The 20,249-nt window shown below is 40.7% G+C and overlaps 2 protein-coding genes across 4 annotated transcripts in view; one reads left to right on the top strand and one right to left on the bottom strand.

Moving 5' to 3' along the window:
- Nucleotides 1–425: 425 nt before the first annotated feature.
- LOC124177862 (cyclin-dependent kinase 12-like) overlaps nt 426–20,249 on the bottom strand; it is a 45,872-nt gene continuing 26,048 nt past the window's right edge. For all 3 annotated transcript variants that reach the window (XM_046560743.1, XM_046560744.1, XM_046560745.1), the window contains 6 exons: nt 17,199–18,825; nt 12,895–13,258; nt 12,336–12,532; nt 10,057–10,446; nt 4,573–4,775; nt 426–4,033 (listed from right to left, as the gene is read on the bottom strand). In XM_046560743.1, coding sequence (XP_046416699.1) covers nt 3,958–4,033; nt 4,573–4,775; nt 10,057–10,446; nt 12,336–12,532; nt 12,895–13,258; nt 17,199–18,825 — 2,857 coding nt within the window. In that variant the 3' untranslated portion in view covers nt 426–3,957. The remainder of the gene's footprint in view (nt 4,034–4,572; nt 4,776–10,056; nt 10,447–12,335; nt 12,533–12,894; nt 13,259–17,198; nt 18,826–20,249) is intronic.
- LOC124177864 overlaps nt 7,030–20,249 on the top strand; it is a 65,279-nt gene continuing 52,059 nt past the window's right edge. Inside the window, exon 1 of the mRNA XM_046560752.1 lies at nt 7,030–7,115. The gene's annotated coding sequence lies outside the window, so the exon portion shown is untranslated. The remainder of the gene's footprint in view (nt 7,116–20,249) is intronic.

Raw genomic sequence — 20,249 nt, 5'->3', positions numbered from 1 at the left:
GATGAATTATTTTTAATATATAACCAAAGTGGTTATTAATTTCAAACTCCTATATTGTATATATACATCGTTAAATTATGGAGACAAAGAACTCATGACCGGGTTGTGCAGGTATACAAGCGTTTGGAATAAATAATTATGACATTGAAAAAATGCGCAGATGAACTTCGCGGTACTGCAACTACATATACATACTAACATATATATATATATATATATATATATATATATATGTGAATCAATAAGTAAACCATGTGTCACATGATAGCTTTACGCCGACGAATAAATCGAAACTTGTTATTATTATTATCGTTATTATCGTTATTATTATTATTATTTAAAATACCGCGTACCTAATAAAGCTCGTGCAATTACCGACATAAAATATACATACTCAGCGCTAAAGCGCAACGACCGAAACTGCGTTTTTTTTTTTTTTGTTTCTTTTAATCCAGAGTTGGGTTCGTAGATACAGGATAAAATCTTATACAACATCATAGCTATCGTGAACATGCGGAACGTGAGATTTAAATAGAAACGATCGATATCTCAACCGGATATATTAGAGTGACTCAATTACGAATATATTTAGAGACCTTTCGTTGATCGCTTCGCTAAGAAAGGTGCACTTCGTAAAAATAAGAAGATATTTTACTGCAGGTATGCATTGAAGAATGTGAATAAGGCGAGATTCGAGAAACCCTGAATTTAACCCAATTGCGATAATAATTGATAATCACTGTAGTAGTATCGAGGTGTCAAGATATCGTCGGAGATTTCGAAATAAAAGATGTAAAATATATTTCTTTTTTCTTTCTTCGTCCTCAGTTACACAAAGTTTACTACGAAAATGAACTCGTCTCACAATCAGAGATTTTCACCGCACGCAAAAAATTCGCTCACTTCATACGTATTATTATCATTTAATTCGCGGACTTGACGCGCGAAGCTTACATTTTAGCCAAGTATAGAGCTTTTTGCACGTTTCACGTGACTGAGGCTTTATAGTATTTTACAAGCACTGCGCGTTCATTATGTACATTTAGCAAACGCCCAACCCTGGTTTGTCCATCTAATGGGTAAATCGGAGAAGCGTGTACGAATTAACGATAAGACGAATTAGCAAGCTCGAGGAGCTCGAGGAGGTTTTGAGTTTACTTACGAACCTTGGTTCATATATCCAACCATCATCGAGGCAAAAAGCCTCATCTCTATTTCAAACCGTAGACTCTAAGACAAACTGGAGACGTTCGGCTGAATAATTTGTCAGTCGACGTATAGAAAACGTTTAATTAATAAAATTTCATCGATAAAACCCCTCGGTGGGTGGAATGAAAAATTCTTAATGATCGCAACGAGAAGTAAAAATTCGAAATCATCACGAACAAATTATACCAATACGATTACGATTGTAAAAAAATATGCCGGCAGTCGATTCGAGGACGAGGCTTAATTACTCGACTCCCAACTTACCGCGTGACCGGTAATTTCGAGAATTGTCAAGAGTCGCAGTGAATCGACGTTCTGAAATCATTAGTGTTATTAATTTCTCATTCCCGCCCTTTCGCATCTTTCCTATAATCAAACCGGACACTCGCACTCGGCGTGTAAGCCTCGGAATGAGATTTGATCGGAAATTTGGCGCGAAAATCGGCGCCGGTTGAACCGATCATATTGTAACTTCCGTCCCGTCGACTTATTTCGAAAAAGCACTGGGGCGTGGTCCGATTGTTCCCGGTTCGTTACCTTCTGTTTACGCGACAGTGCGCCTAACAACAGCTCTCGACACCGAGGCCATCGCAACTATAATAACACCACGGATCGCAAAGGCCTCCGTCCACCCCCCTCGTCGTAGTTACGCGCCGTAGAGAAGCTTTTCTAGCCTCGAGCTTTAACGCGGATCGCGCTATTTTATCGGCTGTATTTTTCGTTTTTTTCCTGCTTATTGTTCGTTTCCAGGGGTCAAGTCGGATGGAGTATTTGACTGTTAGAATCAATGATTCACAAAAATTATATACCTAGTTGGAATTATTTCTGTAGCTTAACTTAAAATTGTCTGGTTTCAAATCTCCAGTCCGCTATTTCATGTTTCTTGTTTTAAATATATTTACTTATATTTTTCAACAAATTGTTAATTTTGTTTTTACGAATCAGCGGTCAAATTTCACGTTAAAATATTATCAGTGATTTCGAGAGATTGACGAATTTCAGAAATAGGTGAAAACTTGATTCTCAAACCAAGTAATGAAAAAAAGTTGCGAGTTTGATTTGATGATTTGGAGTATCCGAAGTTAAATTGAATTATTCATTTAGTATCGATGTATGTACACACCTTCGTTTAATTTTTCTTTTTTCACTTTTATGCATCGTTTTTTTGGTTTCGACATTGGCGAATAATCTCAACTCCGTTTAGTCGAAAGAATTTTATGCAATGGATTTTTATGAGAACCAAAGTCTTGCGTGTAAGAAGAACCGACATTTTTAGCAACTCGATCAATAAAATATTGATAAAATTTTAAAGCTCGTTCATTTTCCCTTATTCCGAATGTTTCACGTACCTCAAGTCATCCGTATTATCAAAACTACCGAAAATGCAAACCGATTTTTTAACCGTGTGTCGAGTACTGAAATCAACAAATACGAATCTCAGGTTATTATATACGCGTATTAAAGAAACTGTGACAATTTTGCCGTGTCTTTTTCATTGTAACCAAGGTTCCCGCGTCCCCTTAAATTAAGGGATAACAAATGACGTATAAATATTAATATGTAACGAGTATACGTACCTATACAATATTATACTTATATGTCTTACATGCTTATACATAGATTTATTATATTCCTTATCTGTTATTTACGTATATAATAAAGTTCAATATATATATATATATAATTTATATACAGATCAGAGATAAAATTTGACTCTCATTTATTATTAACAACAGGTGTACGTATGTATGTATAATGATTATATCCTAATTGTGTAGATTAAAAAAATCGGCGGTGCTTATGGAAGATTATAATTTCGTTGGTTCGTTCAGTTTTCAGTATTATTATAACAATAAGGTACAGGTATTATAATTGTGATTATAGTTAATGCACATATCTACGTATCATACGCGTTGTATATTATAATAAAGTCTTGCCGGTGATTTTGGGAGTCGATGACCTGGTCGCGTGGTAATAGTCGTACTAAAACCACCCACACACTTGTGTTATTTTACTTTATACGTATATATATATATACACATATAAATATATATATATAAATATATATATATATATTACATAATATGTATCTACCTACACGTGTACGAAATATAGGAGAATCACGCTCGGTCATGGTGCGAAATTTTTTACGGGTAACTCAACGTCGAATATGTTCCTTTTTTGTTGTTGTTCTCCTTCTTCTAATCTCTCTCTCGTTTTTTCGACACGGATCCTTTGTACCGCCGCTTTTAACGGGCATATAGTAATATAATATCCTGATTCGGCACAGAAAATTACTGTGCAAGGATCGATGTCTAACGCTTTGTTATAAGTTTGGTCAAACACAGCTGTGTGTATATACGTATGTTAATATATGCATACGTGCTAAAACGGCTTAAATTTACACACCTTATTATGTATTATTACACGCAATGTATATCTTATTTTCCATCATATTTGGCACCTAAGTTATTCGGAATTATAACTTCTATATCATACACCCGGCACGAAATTCAAATTATATTTTTGTCTTCTTTACCTCGCGCTTTTCTTTCACCCCCACTGCATGAGAGGAGCCGCCTAAGTTTTGAATTCGACATGTCGCTCTGTGCTCAGGGTGAGTCGTGTTGAAAAAAATAAAAAAAAAAATTACCTTTGACCGCAATCGTCGCCTCGAAAATATAACACGGTAATTAACGAGGATCGATTTGCTACGTTTTAAAACTGCCGTTGCTCCGATAGCTTGTATCATCGCTTGTAAGAATCGCTCTCTTGTATCAAAGCTTCGGTCACAGGCGGCAACGGACTTTCCACGGACACTTGCCTGAAAGAAATTCGCAATTGCAGGATAACAGTGAAAAAGAACTGAGGCTCTAAATTTTTGAACGATAAAGAAATAGGATTAAAAGAAATTAAAAAATGAAGACATTTACTCGCGTTAGGCGACTTGTGCTAATTATGTGTTTGTTCTTCCAGAAAGTGAGATGAACACGTTTCGGCATATTGAAGAGAACAGATGAAAAATAAATCATTTTTACGGAAAGTCTGCATGATTTACAAGAAAGAAACGTTCAGCACTGATTGCGAAAGTAACGCACCTGGAAGCTGCGGGTTAATTAATTGGCAATAAACTCTCAGATCTAATCGAGCTTTGCCGAAAGTATCAAATCCTCAAAGAGCAAGTTTGATAAATGTTTTTGCATAAACGCCGATCAATTACACCTGCACTTTGTTTGCAGATCGGTTGATAATTTGTGTAAATTTTCTCGCTTCTTTCCTTTTTTCTCACCCCTTCTCCCCTGTACAGGTAATTGTATAATGAACGAGGCGTGGAATTGAGATTTTCTCGTAACTAGATCTCACCTGTCGCTGCAAAGGTGACCCTCGAAGGTGTCCGGTGCCGAGTTGCTTCTTCCCGCCTCGTGAAATTTCTCCGCCCGGATGTTCGAACTCTTCTCGGATATTCCGGAACTTCCCGTCCGGCCGGCAATCGGTGGTTGAGAAATATCACCTGGCATCGTGTCGCTGGACACAGATTTTGTACTTCTTTTCGCCAGGAAGGGATTCTGCGGAAGCGATACTTTTATCAAACCGTGAAGATTCGACAAGTTCAAATCTCGAACATCCCGAATTTTCTCCTTGAATCCTCGTTAAGTTTCGTTTCATTTTTCGCTTTCGATTCATCTTCACCTCTTTTACTTGCAACGTTTCTACGTGATTCTAACAAATGCAAAGGGTATAAAAATTAGATAACGGTTCACCGACGTCGCGTTGTACAATTTCTATTTTTGCACGATTATTTTACATTCGTCGAACCCAAAGAATGGAATTCGAGCCGAAAAAAAAAATCGCCGACCGGATAATAATTACGTTGAGTGAATCTAATGACATGTGTAATATTAGCAGAGTCATCTCAGAAACACTGATCGTGATGTACAGCTGTATCATCGAGTGTTCTAATAACAGAGAAAATCGAGTGCCTAAATTTTGATGAGAACGCCTAATGAGCACCTTAATGGCGCTTGATTATACGATTTATCATTGAACGTCCGGCGATCCGCAGGACATTTTTTTTGTTTTATATTAAACGTCCATCTCGGATGCGTTATTAGGTTTATTCACGACGTTGCAACGTGCGTCAGAATACAGAAAGACGGTAAACCGTGTAAAAAAAGAATAGATTAGGAACGTGTCTTGCAAGGAATAACAATTATGTAAATTCATGTCACATATACCGAATCGCTGTATCGTAATTCACCTTCTCGATTAGCGCTGTTGAGGCAATTCACATATATATATATATATAAAATATAAATAAGAATATTTATTATAAAATATAAAAGAAATATATAAAATATTCTTGAAAAAAAAAAAATAAAATAATCAACAATGCTAGTTCTCGGCCCACTATCGGACTAGGACGAAAAATTATGTTTTGGGTCCTAGTTTCTGTGAAAAATAAAAATCATCAATTTAAAAACGATCCCTCTTCATGTTTTCTCACAATTTTACGATTCTTGAGCTCGTGCAACCCCTTAAAATTGAAATAAAAGTTTCCAAAAATTTGAGGTCGTATTTTGGGCCAAACAGAACCCAAAATAAATTGGACATCAAAATCGGAAGGGATCAGGCCAATGGCCCGGTGAATCGACATGGAATGCCCCATATGTATATTTGTTTGTGACTTGGTATTTTATATCCCGTGACATGGGCTATTGTAATGCATATCTTCCCTCCTCAGAATAACAAATAAACAGCGAAGGCACGTCGGCGGCCAATACTCCAGAAACAACGACTAGCTAATTTTAGATTAAATTTCTTACATCAAGCTAATACCTGTCTATTATTTTTGTTTTTTTTGTTTTAACTTTCGTACCGCACTACAAGAACACCCGCCGAGAACATCGCTTCGAGAGAACCGTATATCGCAAGGCAGAGGTCACTGATCGGGTCAACAACGCCTACCGGCAGCCAGAGGACAGATTATCGCAACCTAACTCCGGGTGGATGCCTGCAAGGATTGAGAACAGGGTCATTCTCGTTGGTACGAAGCGCAAGGTGCCAACACAGACCTCCAATGACCGGACTTATCGGCCAGGAGCCGAACCAACTCCAATGCCTATTTCGCCGTCAGCCATCAAGCAGGAGCATGTTTGCCCGATGCACATGTCTCGTCGAAGGATCGCAGCTTGGCCGTCAAACCCGAGTGGCTGGGTATGGGCCATGTCGTACCGGTGATTGTTGGATGAGAAGGCCCGTGTGGCAATCCACCTCTCGGTACGATGGTGCCGTACAGCGATTATAACCGAGCCGCGACTAAGGGGGCATCCATTAATCGCGTGAGACTCACGAGAGGCGAGTAGTCGATCGGCGAGAAAAATCACGTGATAACGTGCAAAGGGGGGGAGGGAGGGTCTAAAATTGATTACGAAGGCATCGCGTGATCAATGGATGCCCTCTAACCGGAGAAATGGACTGCGCGGGGAATACCGGTAGTAGCGAGGAGCAGGAAGCTTTTTTCGATACCGCAACGCGAAGCAAAATCATCGTCTACCGCCAAGATCTATTCCCGCGTCGATACCCTCCCCCCCCCCCTACATATCGATCGACGAGTCGATAAATTTATAAACGTCAACGAGGGAGCCGTTGGACTACCGCCCGTCTTACCTGTTGAATCGTGTCACGTGACCTGCTGGCCCAATTACGATCACCCGTAAACAAGGACGGCAATACGGCGAAAATCGAGCGAGATCGCGAGGAGCATCCCTCGACTAGGCACATTCTACGTCTAGTGTTCGCGCTACGTCGACGTGCTTTCCGCCACCTCGGCAGTGTTATTACCGCATTCGTTCGTTTTATTTGTTCTATCGCTGTCCGTGCCGTTCTCGCCTGGATCTTCTATTCACGTAAGTGAGGTTATCTTTGTTAAATTGCGAAGCCCGAAGTTATTTGCATCGTACTTTATCTATATCTTTTACCTATTTTCTCTCTTATCTTTTCTCGCGGCTCTAGCTGCGTGGGCCACACGGGCTCGTCCTTTATCGTATCCCTTATTGTATAATATCGCAAATAACTTCGCGGCTAGTTAACTTGCTTGTTCGATTTCTAGTGGCTATTGCTCCTGTTTATTAATTTCGCTTTGCTTACCTGATGTCGCTGAATTGCAGCGTTTGGCTAGCGCTTTGCTTCTGATTTCATCGAGATTACCCATTTACCTGTTTTATTTGAATAGCTGACTATTGTTCGTTGTTGTGATCGAAAAATTAATTAGCTTGTATACATTTTCTCAGTTTGTCTTATTCTTAGTCCCTTGTCTTTATCTTTTACCGTAATTTCCGTTACCTTGTCTAGATCGTTTGTCTGATTCGATTGATTTGTCTTGCCATCGATTATTGTTGAGTAATTAATATCGTAAATATGTCTCTCATCGCTGCGCGGTGTATGTAACACGTCGTTCTCGGAGCCTGGATATTGCGCCGTACTGTGAGTAACGTCTTTCTGATTAATTCTCGCTTCTATTATCGCTGGCACGTAGTTTGTCCGTAGTTCTTCTCGCTTGTAATATATCGCATTATCGTATCTTTCGTGCAATTTTGTTTCTTCATACGTTAAGAATATCTGTATGTTCCCTATATCTTACCGTCAATTATCTCGTATCTATCGCATATATTCCAAGCTAGTCACTACGTATTGATTTGTCTTCTTCAAAACCATTTGTGAACTTTGACTATTATATCGAGTATCTTGTCCCCTTAAATTTGGATTATTATATTGTTATATATATATATATATATATATGTATAAATATTGCAAAAATTCTACAAACAAAGCAGCAGAGTTTGACTAGGAATTATTCGAAAGGTTGAGGATCATGCATTAGTTATAAATGAATCGCTCTTCTCCCGAGGGAATCACGAAGGCTTTAAGGGAAAGCCGTCCTTGAATATTATAGGTGTAAATATGAATCGCTCGATGGGAAAGATTGCGCAGAACTGCGGCCCACATCCAGCCCACATGTCCTCATATATATTTCTCGTAGCTGATCGAAGGTACCTAAATCACTCCGAAACGAAACGGTCGAAGGTACCGATTAGGTACTTCCAAAGCTTCGCAATGCAGCCAAAGCCCGTTCAAATTTATTACTTACTAACCGTAAATCACCGTTCTTGCATTAGTAATGAAATTGAATCGGTATAATAATAAAAATGATAATGACAAGAGCAACAACAACAATAATACTAATAATAATGCTTAAAACGAACAGCCGTTACGTATGATATGTTTTATTTTTCGTCTTGTTAATGTTAGGACGGTTCTTATGGGAATGTATGTATATGTATAGTCACTTGATCAGATAAAAAAGATTCACGATTAATGGTTATTACCGTTATCGGCATTACAATATCATACATTTTATATCTTCTTCGGCAAAAGTTGAACAAAAAATTAAGCTTGCTAAATATTTTTACGTATTTCTCCATTCGGCGTGTAAACGAAGCCGAGAAACTCGAACGTTATGTTATATATGAAATACTTCGTAAATATTTTTATTCCTCCAACCTAACGATAATAAGAAGTAAGTCCGGTGTTTCAATTAAGCGCCAAGGGTTGCTTGTTCAACTCGATGAGTTATCCTTGTGAAGATAAAAGTTATTCGCAGCGCTGTATTATATTTTCTTTTACGCTTCTTTGAATATTTTATTTTTTATTTTTCATTCTGTAAAGTTGTTTAGTATTATTATTCATGAAAGGCCAAGGAAGCAGCTCGTCTATTAAATCAAGCGAAAAACAGAGCGATAATTGCCCTGCGAATCTGTTTGCCACGTACGAGTAACATGCGATTAAGTTTTTCTTCGTAAAAAGGCGACTACCGGTGCATAGATTTTACACGAGACGCATATTTATAGTGTTTATAAGTACCTAGAGTTGCACGACGCAATGTGGAGGAAAATCGATCGTCGGTACGACGCGTTAACTTATTTATTAATTATTAGTCATCGAGGAGGAGTCTTAATCGAAGTAGATGACACCGGCAGGCAGATTCTCGGAATTGAAATTTAGGAGGGTTCTTTTTCTTCGCCGTATAGACTTGTTAAAGATACTCGAAAACGAAAACGCCTTCGGCTTGGTAAAAATTTGGAGTGACGGTGAAACAAGTAAGCTTGATCTTTCAATCTTTGGAAATCATGAATTTTTGCGGGAAAAAATTGACTTTGCCGATTCTCCGAGGACTTGTATAAAGACGATATTTCCAACGCGTATAGTTTTCGTCAGACTTGATACGAGAAAGCTCGATGCGCAAACTTTACGACGGTTATTCCGCGCGGTGAAATAGAGAAGAAAATTCCTTGCTCCAGGATGTAACGGGATAACATTCCAGGTCGTAAATAATAAATAAAAACCCCTCGGAGAAGTCGAGGAGGGCTTCATGTATTCTGAACGAAGCTCAACCTCCAGAATGTCATTAATAAGTTAACGCGAATAAGAAGGACGAGGTTCGGACCAAGTTTTCCGATGAAAACTCAACGCGCAGAGAACTCACGGTGTTCAAACACAAGCGTACAAGGTTTAGGCGTTCGTCCGATTGTTTGCTCGTTTCGTTCTAACAATACGCGAGTAATTTCGCTTTTACATGCCCCTAAAAGCATCCTTACATGTATATGTGATCGGACAGCGCGGAGCCACGTCTCCTAGGAAAAAGACGGCCTGCGGTAGTAAACAGCCGAATAAAAAGCTTCGAGATTACTTTTCTCGAAAAAGTTGGCAGACATAATTACAGACGTTTCGTTACACTTGGCTGAGATTTCGCCTTGATTAAAGATAACCGGTTGCTCGGATTTCTCTCACCTGAAAGCTGTGCTGCTTGAGCATCGTCTTGATTAAAATGAGGGTGTCGAGCTTAGGAACCCTGGTAACGACTCGGGCGACCTCCTCGTCGGTGACGGTAACCGGAAGTCTGCAGTTGTCAGCTTCGCTCGGCAGAGCTTCCGCCCCCTCGTTCGTAACCCACGGATGTATCTTGATGTCCCTCAGCGCGATCCTCGCGGACGGTTCCTTCTCCAGCATCCTGGTTATCAGCTCCTTCAGTTTCGCGGAGAGCTCTGGTTTTTCTGGGAACCTTAACGGCTCCGATCGCACCGCCGCCTGCACACCGATTATGCTTCCGGATCCGTCCCAAGGCACTTTTCCGGTCACCAATGAGTAAAGAGTCACTCCCATCGACCAAACGTCGCAGAGCTGTGAACGTTGAGAATTTGCAGGGTAAATTATTTTAATTAAACTGCATTTCTTTCTCCCTTAGCCGGAAATCACGAATTTTTATACTGCTTTCTGAGAAACGATACTAGTAATTTTTCTTGAAATTATTGTAAGATTCCAAGTCGCGACGCAACGAAACTTATACACTGAGAGAAATTTTTAGTTCCTGTTACCGCTCGGTCCTTAACTATTTTCATTTTTTTTACCACAATCGAAAAGTATAGTTCTAGATAGAAAATGAAAATTAGTTTTCTAGCCGTTAACGGAAAGTCTATTATCCGTTACTATTCTTTCTCATTACGATCACTGTTACTAGATTTTCTTGTAACTGTTGCGAAAATTTAATGCTCGTGCAACGATAAATTGACGTTAAAGCCTTGTTTAACTAAAAAAGTAGAGTAAACCTCGGAAACTGATGTTGCGTTGCAATTACCAAAAAAGGATCGACAATAATGCAAAATGGTTACGCGCATCTAGTTTTTCGTAATGCCAACAACATTCAAATAGTTTTCTTTAACGATACCTGTTTTACTAAATTTTTCTACTTACTATAACAAGTGAAATTTTCCTCATTGTAACCATTAATTTTTATTTTTTTTTTTCCCAATACATATATATTTATTTTTTTGATTCCAATAGCTCAATCTGCTTCTCATTTATATGTTCCGATGCATTTGGTAATTCTCAGACGGTACAGCTTGTGGAAAAAATCGTTTAATAATTCATAGTCTTCGATCAGGTTTGGGATCCCCGCATTATAGGTTGTAAAAAATGTATGCAACAGCAGTATTATAAGCACGGTCGTTGCATACAATCTGAATAAATATTTTACGCAAGAGAAATTCCTCGTTCGATAATAATTACAAATAACACTATTGATTTCGCGCAGGTAAGAATGAATTGTTACGTACGTCGTATAGCTATAGATATACTAATAACCGTTATAAGTGTTCAGTGCCGCGAACTTATCAATTCTCCTGCACTGATATTTTTGATAATAATAACCGTAATAAAACTGCATAACGTAGAAACGTAAGCGCGACAACTTAGCGTTTGTCAAATGGTGCCGACTCTGTAAAAGTTGAGGACAGTTTTAACGGTGCGATAACTTTGAAAGGCGTTAATTATATTCGTTCGGAGTGCAGCCTCCAGGTATGCATCGCAGACTGCAGAGAACTCGTTACGTGTCCGGACAGGTGCGTGGAGAGGCTTTAATAGAGTCATGCTGTTGCCTAGCTCTACGCACTTTGACCATACATTATGCATAGGAGTACCGGTATACTGGTTTCAACTATTTTTCCACAATCCGATACTCAAGCGGTCGCCTAGCAGTATACCAAACCAATTAGCCAACAAGCCAATTACCGCACTTGTGTATTTACATAAAATGACACGGACACGCGCGCATTCGGTACAACGTTTGACAAGAAGGTTGGTTGGCTGACAATCGACACTGTATATTAATTTAAATAATAATAACAATAACGATGATAACAATTTAACGACGCCGAGGTGATGGAAGAACAGCGAGCAAGTTGAAACGAATAATCGACACGAATAAGCTTATTTCGTTTATAATTCGAATATTTGCTATTCTTTTACTCTCAAAGAAATCTTCACAGCTTACGAATGTGTAATATTTCGACTATTCTAACGAGACGTATTGAATTTTGGCCGATCAATCAATCAATGAATCGATCAATCGTTTTTCTTTACATCAACCGTTTCTCGATACACGTTCGATTTCGCTAAAGAACACGTTACTTGTGCACTCTAGACCTGTAAAACGTTGAAGAAAGAAGATTTTCCCATTTAAAACTTTCACACGAAACCCAAACCCGTGTTTGGAGTTTGAATTTTTCACCCACCGTTCCGGAATACTGCGCTCCAGGAGTGGTAGTTTCCGGTGCGGCAAACGCCGGCGTTCCAGCAGGTCCCGAGAGCAGTTCACCAGCAGCCCTTAATTCCGCGCTGACACCTAAATCCGCGACCTTAACGTGACCCTCGCCGTCGACGAGCAGATTGCTGGGCTTTATGTCCCTGTGTACTATCCGTTGGTAATGCACTGGAAGAACAAAGTTCGGACGAGAGCCGGGTGTGAGTTCACATCTGCGGATGCTTTTGCTCGCTCTGCAGTCGGACGCCACACACACACACACACACGCGCACTGATACGTGGACGTTCAAGAGCTGGGGGAACAAGAAGGGGTTGAAATGAGCTTTCGAGCACTCTTTGACGCTGTGAAACATTCCGACCGCCTCCGGTGCAGTAAAGCTCCGCTTGTCGAAGGAATGATGCTGGAAATGAATAAGAGGCGAGAAGAAAAGAAAAAAGAATCACCAGGCTAGCACGCTTCGTTCTTAATTATGAATTTCACGTAACGTGAGGGAAGAAAATTACGATGACGAAGATGAAGAAGAACTCACGATATTCGACCCCCAAAACGATGTCGCGAAAGTGAATCCGCGCTGTGTCCTCGTCCAATGGTTGATCGGTCGGCAGCTGGAGGACCTCACCCTTTTGCACAAGCTCGAACACGAGGTAGAGGTTGTCCTCGTCCGGGTCATCGAGGACCTCGACGAGCTTCACGACGTTCGGATGATCGAGTTTTTTGAGAAGGGCAATCTCCCTGTAAACCTTTGCCAACGGATTAGCGAGCCCTTTTCTACCCGGTGCCATTCTCCCGAAAATCCCGGCCTTCTTCATCAGTTTTTTCTTACTTAGGATCTTCATCGCGTAGTGCGTTTCGTCCTCTTCGTTGTAGGCGAGTTTGACAATACCGTAAGAGCCCTGAAAGAAACGCTGACTTAAGTTGCGACGTAACAAATTGGTGTAGAAGAGAAAGAGAGAGAGAGACAGCGATTACACCGGCAGCGCCATGTTGCTCACGCGTCCATCGACACGTTCATTATAACGAACATGACGCGTGATTAGACCCACACGAGCCTTAACAACTCGCGTTTAATTATCGATATTAAATTATTCATATTGTAGAATATTTTTTTCTTATTACTATTTTTTTCAAGCTTTGTTTTTTTCAATAACGAAGCCAGTCTTACGGTCGTTCCTACTTTATCTTTGCTTACATTATACGCCGGATGAAGCATCGTAATGTTGGGCCGTGTAACACGCGTGTCAGATTTGACAAAGACGTTTTATAGCTTTACAATTAGACACGTATGCGTCGATATTATACCTATAGAGACGAGTATTTCTCTGCTAGTATTAAAAACGCCCCGATCAAGCGTAGAACGGACGTGCGTGTCAGCGCTGTGGCTGCATGTGATTATATTCGAATGATTTCTTACACCAGCTGAAACAGCTTGAACAAGAAGTGGGCGAACGACTATTACCGTGTTCTTTGCTATGCAAAATGTTATAGCAGGCTGTATAATGCCTCGGCTTATCGAACCCGGCTATCGGTAAATTAATTAATTTTCACACCGCGCCGAACAATGCATTATAATCCCATGGCGTTCGGAATCCCCGATCCGCAGCTATAATACACACCTAATCGGACCCGACCGAGCCTTTCTATTTTATTTCAATTTTCGTCGTTGGAAAATCCGGGCTGCGTGAGCTGCGGGGAAAAAAATTTACGATAAGAGAGGCGAAAATAAAAGGAAATAAAAAAATTTTTAATTGTACAACGAAATAAAAACAATTTTATCCCGTACGATCAATTCTACGTAATTTCTGTAAGTCTCGTTTACACCTACGCTAGATTTTCTCCTCCACCTGTATTACGACCTCAAAACTTACGCCTTACACGTTGGACTTTACACACTCAACAACCGCAATAAATTCTGATACCTACGTAAAACGCATATGATAAAGAAACAGTTTTTGCAGAAAAGTTTCTACGACTTTGAAACGATATTGCAGCTGATATATATAATATATATATATAAAGAGAGGAGAAGAAGAAGGAGAAAAGAGAAGCGAATAGAGCCGAACCGCGTGAGTTATGCGCCAATTTACGACGCTATAATATTATACATTAAATGCGGGTCGCGGCGCGGCAATATTCTTTATTGATGTATCATTTCTTTCGGCGCATGGTGTACAAGGTATATTGTGTCCTGCAAGCCTTGGTATAACTGCTGTGGACGTCGTCTAGTTACTCATTTCTTCATACACGATTTCTCATACATTATATCTACGGACGAGACCCTCGGCGAACGTTCTTACGGGCAATAATTTAAGCATCAATTTTATATCCGCAGCTGTTACAATTCCTTGGTTCAACCCGATGACGTTCGAAACTTAACGGGTGTTACATATTTCTTGTCAACGACTAAAACTGGCACGTTGGTTAATTTTTAAATCGTTCCGGACGCTCTCATTACCCTTTGAAATATTTACAAAAAGAATTGTACTGGTATTAAGGTTGTCGTCGTTGTTATTATTATTATTATTATTATTATTATTATCATCGTAAACCAGCACGATAATTGTCGTGCGAGGAAAGTTTTTATTTCGATCGATCTAATTGGCGTTCACCTTATTTGTGCGATTTTCGAACGTCATGCAACAATAGAAGTAATTATTTGTACAAACGATTTGATGATTTGGCGATATTAGGTTTGAAAACTATTCACGTAAGTCTTATGCGAAATGTGTTCGGGTATTCAGAAATAGCAACAAAAAAAAATTTACCTACGTGTTCTTCTTGTTTTCTCTTGAGATAAAAAAAAAAAAAAAAAAACAAAAAACCGTGCGAACCTTTTCCGAATTCAAAGTGCCCTGTCAATACAGAGTCGAGTTTTTCAATTTCGAGGTAAAAAGGTGTTCGTCGCCTTTAGGCGATTCCATTTCGTCAAAGGTTAAAACGTACGTTCGACCGATTTCTCGTGTGTGGAAAAGTTTCACCGTACTATGGGCGAGTCTAATCCCGTGGCCGTATCGTGTCTTTGAATGGCTATGCGTGTAGACGCGAATGAGGAATTTTCAACAACTTGGCAAAAAACGATCCCCGCAATGCTTTATTTACAACCAGCTAATTTTTGACCCGCTTAATTCGCCAGCAGCACGCGAGACGTATAATTTAATTCTACCCCCGCATTAGCGGCGAAATGTTTAAATCCAATATATGATATTTGTACGATTTTCGTTTCGACGGACTTCATTAATTTCAATCTCAAAGAAGATTATTTCCTCACGAAATTGCTTTATCCTTTACATCTTGTTATGGTTACAAAGAAATTGAGAAATCATAATTTTAAAGAAGAAAAAAAAAATGTATCAAAATTTCCCAACCGGAATTGCAATGTCTTTTCCGACAAAATATGAAATTTGAATTTTTTTTATATTCCTCGCTAATACGAAAATCCGGTGTACTTTGCTGAAAATATTTTTACGTATTCTAATTTCTGTATCGCTGGAAAAAGTCGTGAGAAAGTTAGCACGAGCACTCGTTCAAATAATCTTTCATTATTTATTTATTTTTTTCATTGTCACAAATCATAGAATTGATTAGTAGCGGAATTTATACAATTCTGTGCGGCTCACGTTATTTTATAATGTTACACACACGGTCATTAAGGTTATCTCTTAATATTCCTTTACCGTTTAGCAGTGGATATGTAAATTTATGGAAACTAGCGGCTCTCTGCATATATTAATATTATCTAATTGCTGGAGGCGAACTGAAATTTGTACGTAGGCGCCTTTGATCTAACAAGTTGGGAATTCCGACTTGTGTAACGTATGGAACGTGCGATGTACGTATGTGAAGTGTAATAAATACGCATGAATACATATACTCGAGGAGATATTCAAATTTGAAATTATTACCAGACAAAACGAGGCTGCTGCCACCTTTTCGACAATCGGTTTACTCTTGACCCGATAAATACTTTGGTCACACGCGAACGGAGGCCAAACTTTCCGTCGAATTCAACTCCCGCATTATCGAGGAAACGTTAAATGGAATTAGTTGGATACCCGTATTTTTCACACTTGGTTATTTTTTGTTTTCACCGTGCAAAGAAGTGATAAACAAGTTGCGCTAGTGACTAATTGTTATTTCTGGTTGACTCGTTAGTTTTCTTTTATTTTTCTCCTTCAATACTATTCCGATAAGTTGTTTAATTTTGCAACATCGATCTGTTTTAACAAACCGTTATACCCATTACGGCTCGTCGTCGAGATCTACGCAGGTACGCCTCTAATGTGAGGCAAATATTGGTATAGCTTGCAGCGGTGTATTCGTTGAGTATTATTTGCAGAGACCAAAGTTCCGCCTATTCTTATTTTTTATTCTTTTTTTTTTTTTCTTACATTCCTTTTTATTTGAACGTGTAATTTATGCCTTCTGAATGATTTTACCTCTGGCGTAATTCCGACGGAAATTCTGATCTCATATTATACGTACAAACGCTGATCCAGAAGGTTTTCAGAAGATCCACGATCCGAATTTTTCGACATTCAAACGAACTAGGCTAAAGCTGGCAATTAATCCTAACGATGTATTTTTGAGAAAAGTCGTGATGTCGCAAGTTTAGAATTCTTTAAAATTCAGTAGATAAACTATATAAAATCCGGAAAAAAATGCGAACAAATTTTTACAAATTTGATTCCTTCAGACTAATTATGACATAATTCATAAATTGAAACCCGTTGAAAAGAAGCACAACACAATGGGACTGAAAACCGACGACATTTCCAAGTGTCAAGAAATTGGCAAGCAGCGTTCTCGCAGCTTTAACAAGTGAAAACATTGACTCACCTGTCCGATATTGTCCAAGAGTTTGTACTGATTAAGCTGAAGAGCACCCTGTCTATTGTCGATAGAAACGCGCCGACTTTCTCTAAGAGGTCGCCTCCTGGTCCTCGGCGATCCTTGAGGACTGCCGTACGGCGAATATGGACAATAGGGATAAATGGGTCTAATCCCGATCCCAGAGTCGCCGAGCAGTCGCTGCGACGCGCCCATTTCACCGGGGGTTGAAAGCTTGCGAACCGGAGGATCTGCGAGATTCGAAGAGGGTGAGAGGTGCGATCTTCCCTCGGGAGCGGCGGGAACGCCAAGGATTTCGGGACCCTCGGCGATGACCGGGGGGGCGGTTCCCGTCGTTCCTTCCTCTCCCGGAAGTCGTTCCTCGTCCTGCCGCGTGATCTGCAGTGAAATCCGCCTGTCGGCCAGGTTCGGAACACCGTCGCCTCGGTCCTCGGACTGCGTGGACAGGAGCTGGTAGACCTTGACCGACCTTGGCAGGAGTTTGCCGGTCGCAACGACATCCGCTCCCTGATCGTTTCGTTCGACCGTCGTCGGCGCAGGGGGTACAATGATTTCCGGCGTCTTGTCCGGCGGCCTTTCGAGTATCCTCTCTAGCTCCATGCTCGGAAAATTAGGAGTGCTGTACTGGTGGACGATCCTCTTGTTTCGCTGGATACCGATCTTGGAGGCGAGCTGATCAACGCCGGTCGACGTCCGCCCGGGAAGATCGGCGGCGTCGAAGGACTCGACCCGCGACAGGACCTTGGACCTGTTAATCGGACCCCCGGGTTTAGCCTGCAGGACCTCGGCGTAGGAAAGAACCTCGCTCGGTGATTCCGAGGGTCGTTTCTGGGCCGGTTGATTCGAGGCGGTTTTTCCCCGCCTTTCGACGCCCTCGGCCTCGCGGATCTCGGGATTCGACGCCTTGTTACGGTTATCCGAATTCTCGGGGTTGGTCGTGTTCTGTTCCTGTTCGTTCCTGCTTGTCCAGCCACGCGTTACGGGGACGAAAGTCTCGGAGGTCAGCCTCTTCGTCGAGGACCTCCGGCGCTCCCTTATCCCCGTCAAATCGACCTCCGATGTCCTCCGCTCCTCGTCGAAGGTGCCCAGGTTGCTCGCGTACCCGCTGCTCTCCCGTCTCGGGGTCAGGCTTCGCGGCGAACGGGCCCTCAGCGACTCCCTGAGGTCCCTGAGTCCCTCGACCTCATCCTCCTCGAGGTAGAGGGCGCTGTCCTTGCGGACCTCGCGAATCTCCTGCGACGGGGTCGAGCAGATCCTCAAAAGCTCTGGTTCTCTGCAGGCCGGCGTCGCGGCGCGTTTCGCATCCTGCATAATCGTCACTTCCGGTATACGCGTTTCCACCGGCTTCTCGACGCCCTCCGGGGTCCTAACGACGCCACCCAGTCGGGACCGGTCCCCTGGGACCTGCGCCGAGCCCGAGTCCTCGTCCGCGCATTTCGCCGATTTTTGTACCGGCGATGACTTCGAGGAGAAGACGTCGCCGTGCGTCGATAAACGCAGCTCCAACATGTCACCACCCTCAGCTTTGCCCGCTGAAACGGTTCTTTGCGACGGAGAGGCGGCTCCGAGCCCTCTAGACGCTGCTCCTGGCGACTCCTCGTCGACGGCTGTGTACCTGGAAAAACGGAAAGGATGCGTTGTTTAAAATACGGGAGAACAACAAGTTGGGTATGTTGAATTTTAATGCAACCGCAAACAACAAAGGAGGGAAATACTATCAATGTATTTTTTTTTCTTTCTCTCCACACGCATATATTATAAAAACGATTCACTGGACCAGAAATTTTTATTGTGAACTAATACAAGCAAGTTTAATTGAACCTGCAAAATTTTATCCAATGCAATGAAATTTTTCTTGGTTGATTAGTTTATTTTCATTGATTTGCGTCACTGCGGCATGTATATATAACCCTTGTTTTATATCCTAGGGTACAAACGAGACCACGCCGTTTTTCGGTAATTTAAAGAACTTGAATCTAAAAAAATCAGGTCTCCGGCACCGTCTGGCATTTTGATATTTTGTTATATAACCTATTCCCCAGATTTCTTATAGTTTCAGTTTTCTATCCGTACAATCATAGCCCAAGTTGTCTTTTTTACTTTCAACGTTGTTGCGAAATCATTCTACTTATGAGCCAGCGAATTCTTCGCGTCGAAAATAGGCATAAAAGAGAAAATCTCCTACTGGGAAATTAAACGATTGACCGTATAATGTAAAACGTATGTTGTTTGAAAATCACCGCCTGCAGCAGCCGGCATTTCTACGAGACGAGACGAGACGAGATGAGAATTCGCAACCGGCACATTTATCAATCTGTATGTTGCAACATTGGTCAGCGATACTCGCGGATCGAGATGCACGCAGGCAGGCATCAGTCGGGAGATTTACGAGGTTTGTTCGATTCTAAATCACGAGCACATGCAGGAATCTACGGTGAAAATTGCAGGTTTCGAAACATCTATTACGGTATACGAATTCGAGTAGAATATGGGGCAGTGCACTTTTGCTTCACTTTTATTCTTAGCATATTTTTACCAGTCATTCGGAAGAATGTTTTCAAAATTGCTTAATAGTGTAATGCGAATGATAGCAATCAGCAAACTTTGAATTCTTAATTTTCCAAAACGATACGTTTGGAGAAGATTTCAGAGTAAACTATTGCGAAGTACGTCCTCTCAGCTTTTTTCTTTCAAAATTTTCCGTTAAACTAGTAGACAGAGATATTAAATTTAGCTGTCAACTCTGATATTTTCTCCTCGAAAAGGTAAACTCTGAAAACTCCCGTTTCACAGGGCTTTACGAACTTTGTGAGAAAATATCAGAGTGTCACATAATCATCACGAAGACAAAGAAAAGTTTCCGCAGAAAGAAAATCCACCCTATTATTTTTCTCTTCGCGAATTTTAAGTCTATCTTTCTTTTCTTCTTCTTCCTTTTCTCTGTACCGCGTTAATACACTTGAGTTTAAGAAAATTTTTATTTAACATATAAAAAAATTTGCGACGGACACTGACAACGGCTAAAGAAATTGATCTACC

This window comes from Neodiprion fabricii, chromosome 3, assembly GCF_021155785.1.
Source record: "Neodiprion fabricii isolate iyNeoFabr1 chromosome 3, iyNeoFabr1.1, whole genome shotgun sequence".
NCBI lineage: Eukaryota > Metazoa > Arthropoda > Insecta > Hymenoptera > Diprionidae > Neodiprion > Neodiprion fabricii.
This window is presented reverse-complemented; position numbering and strand designations above follow the sequence as displayed.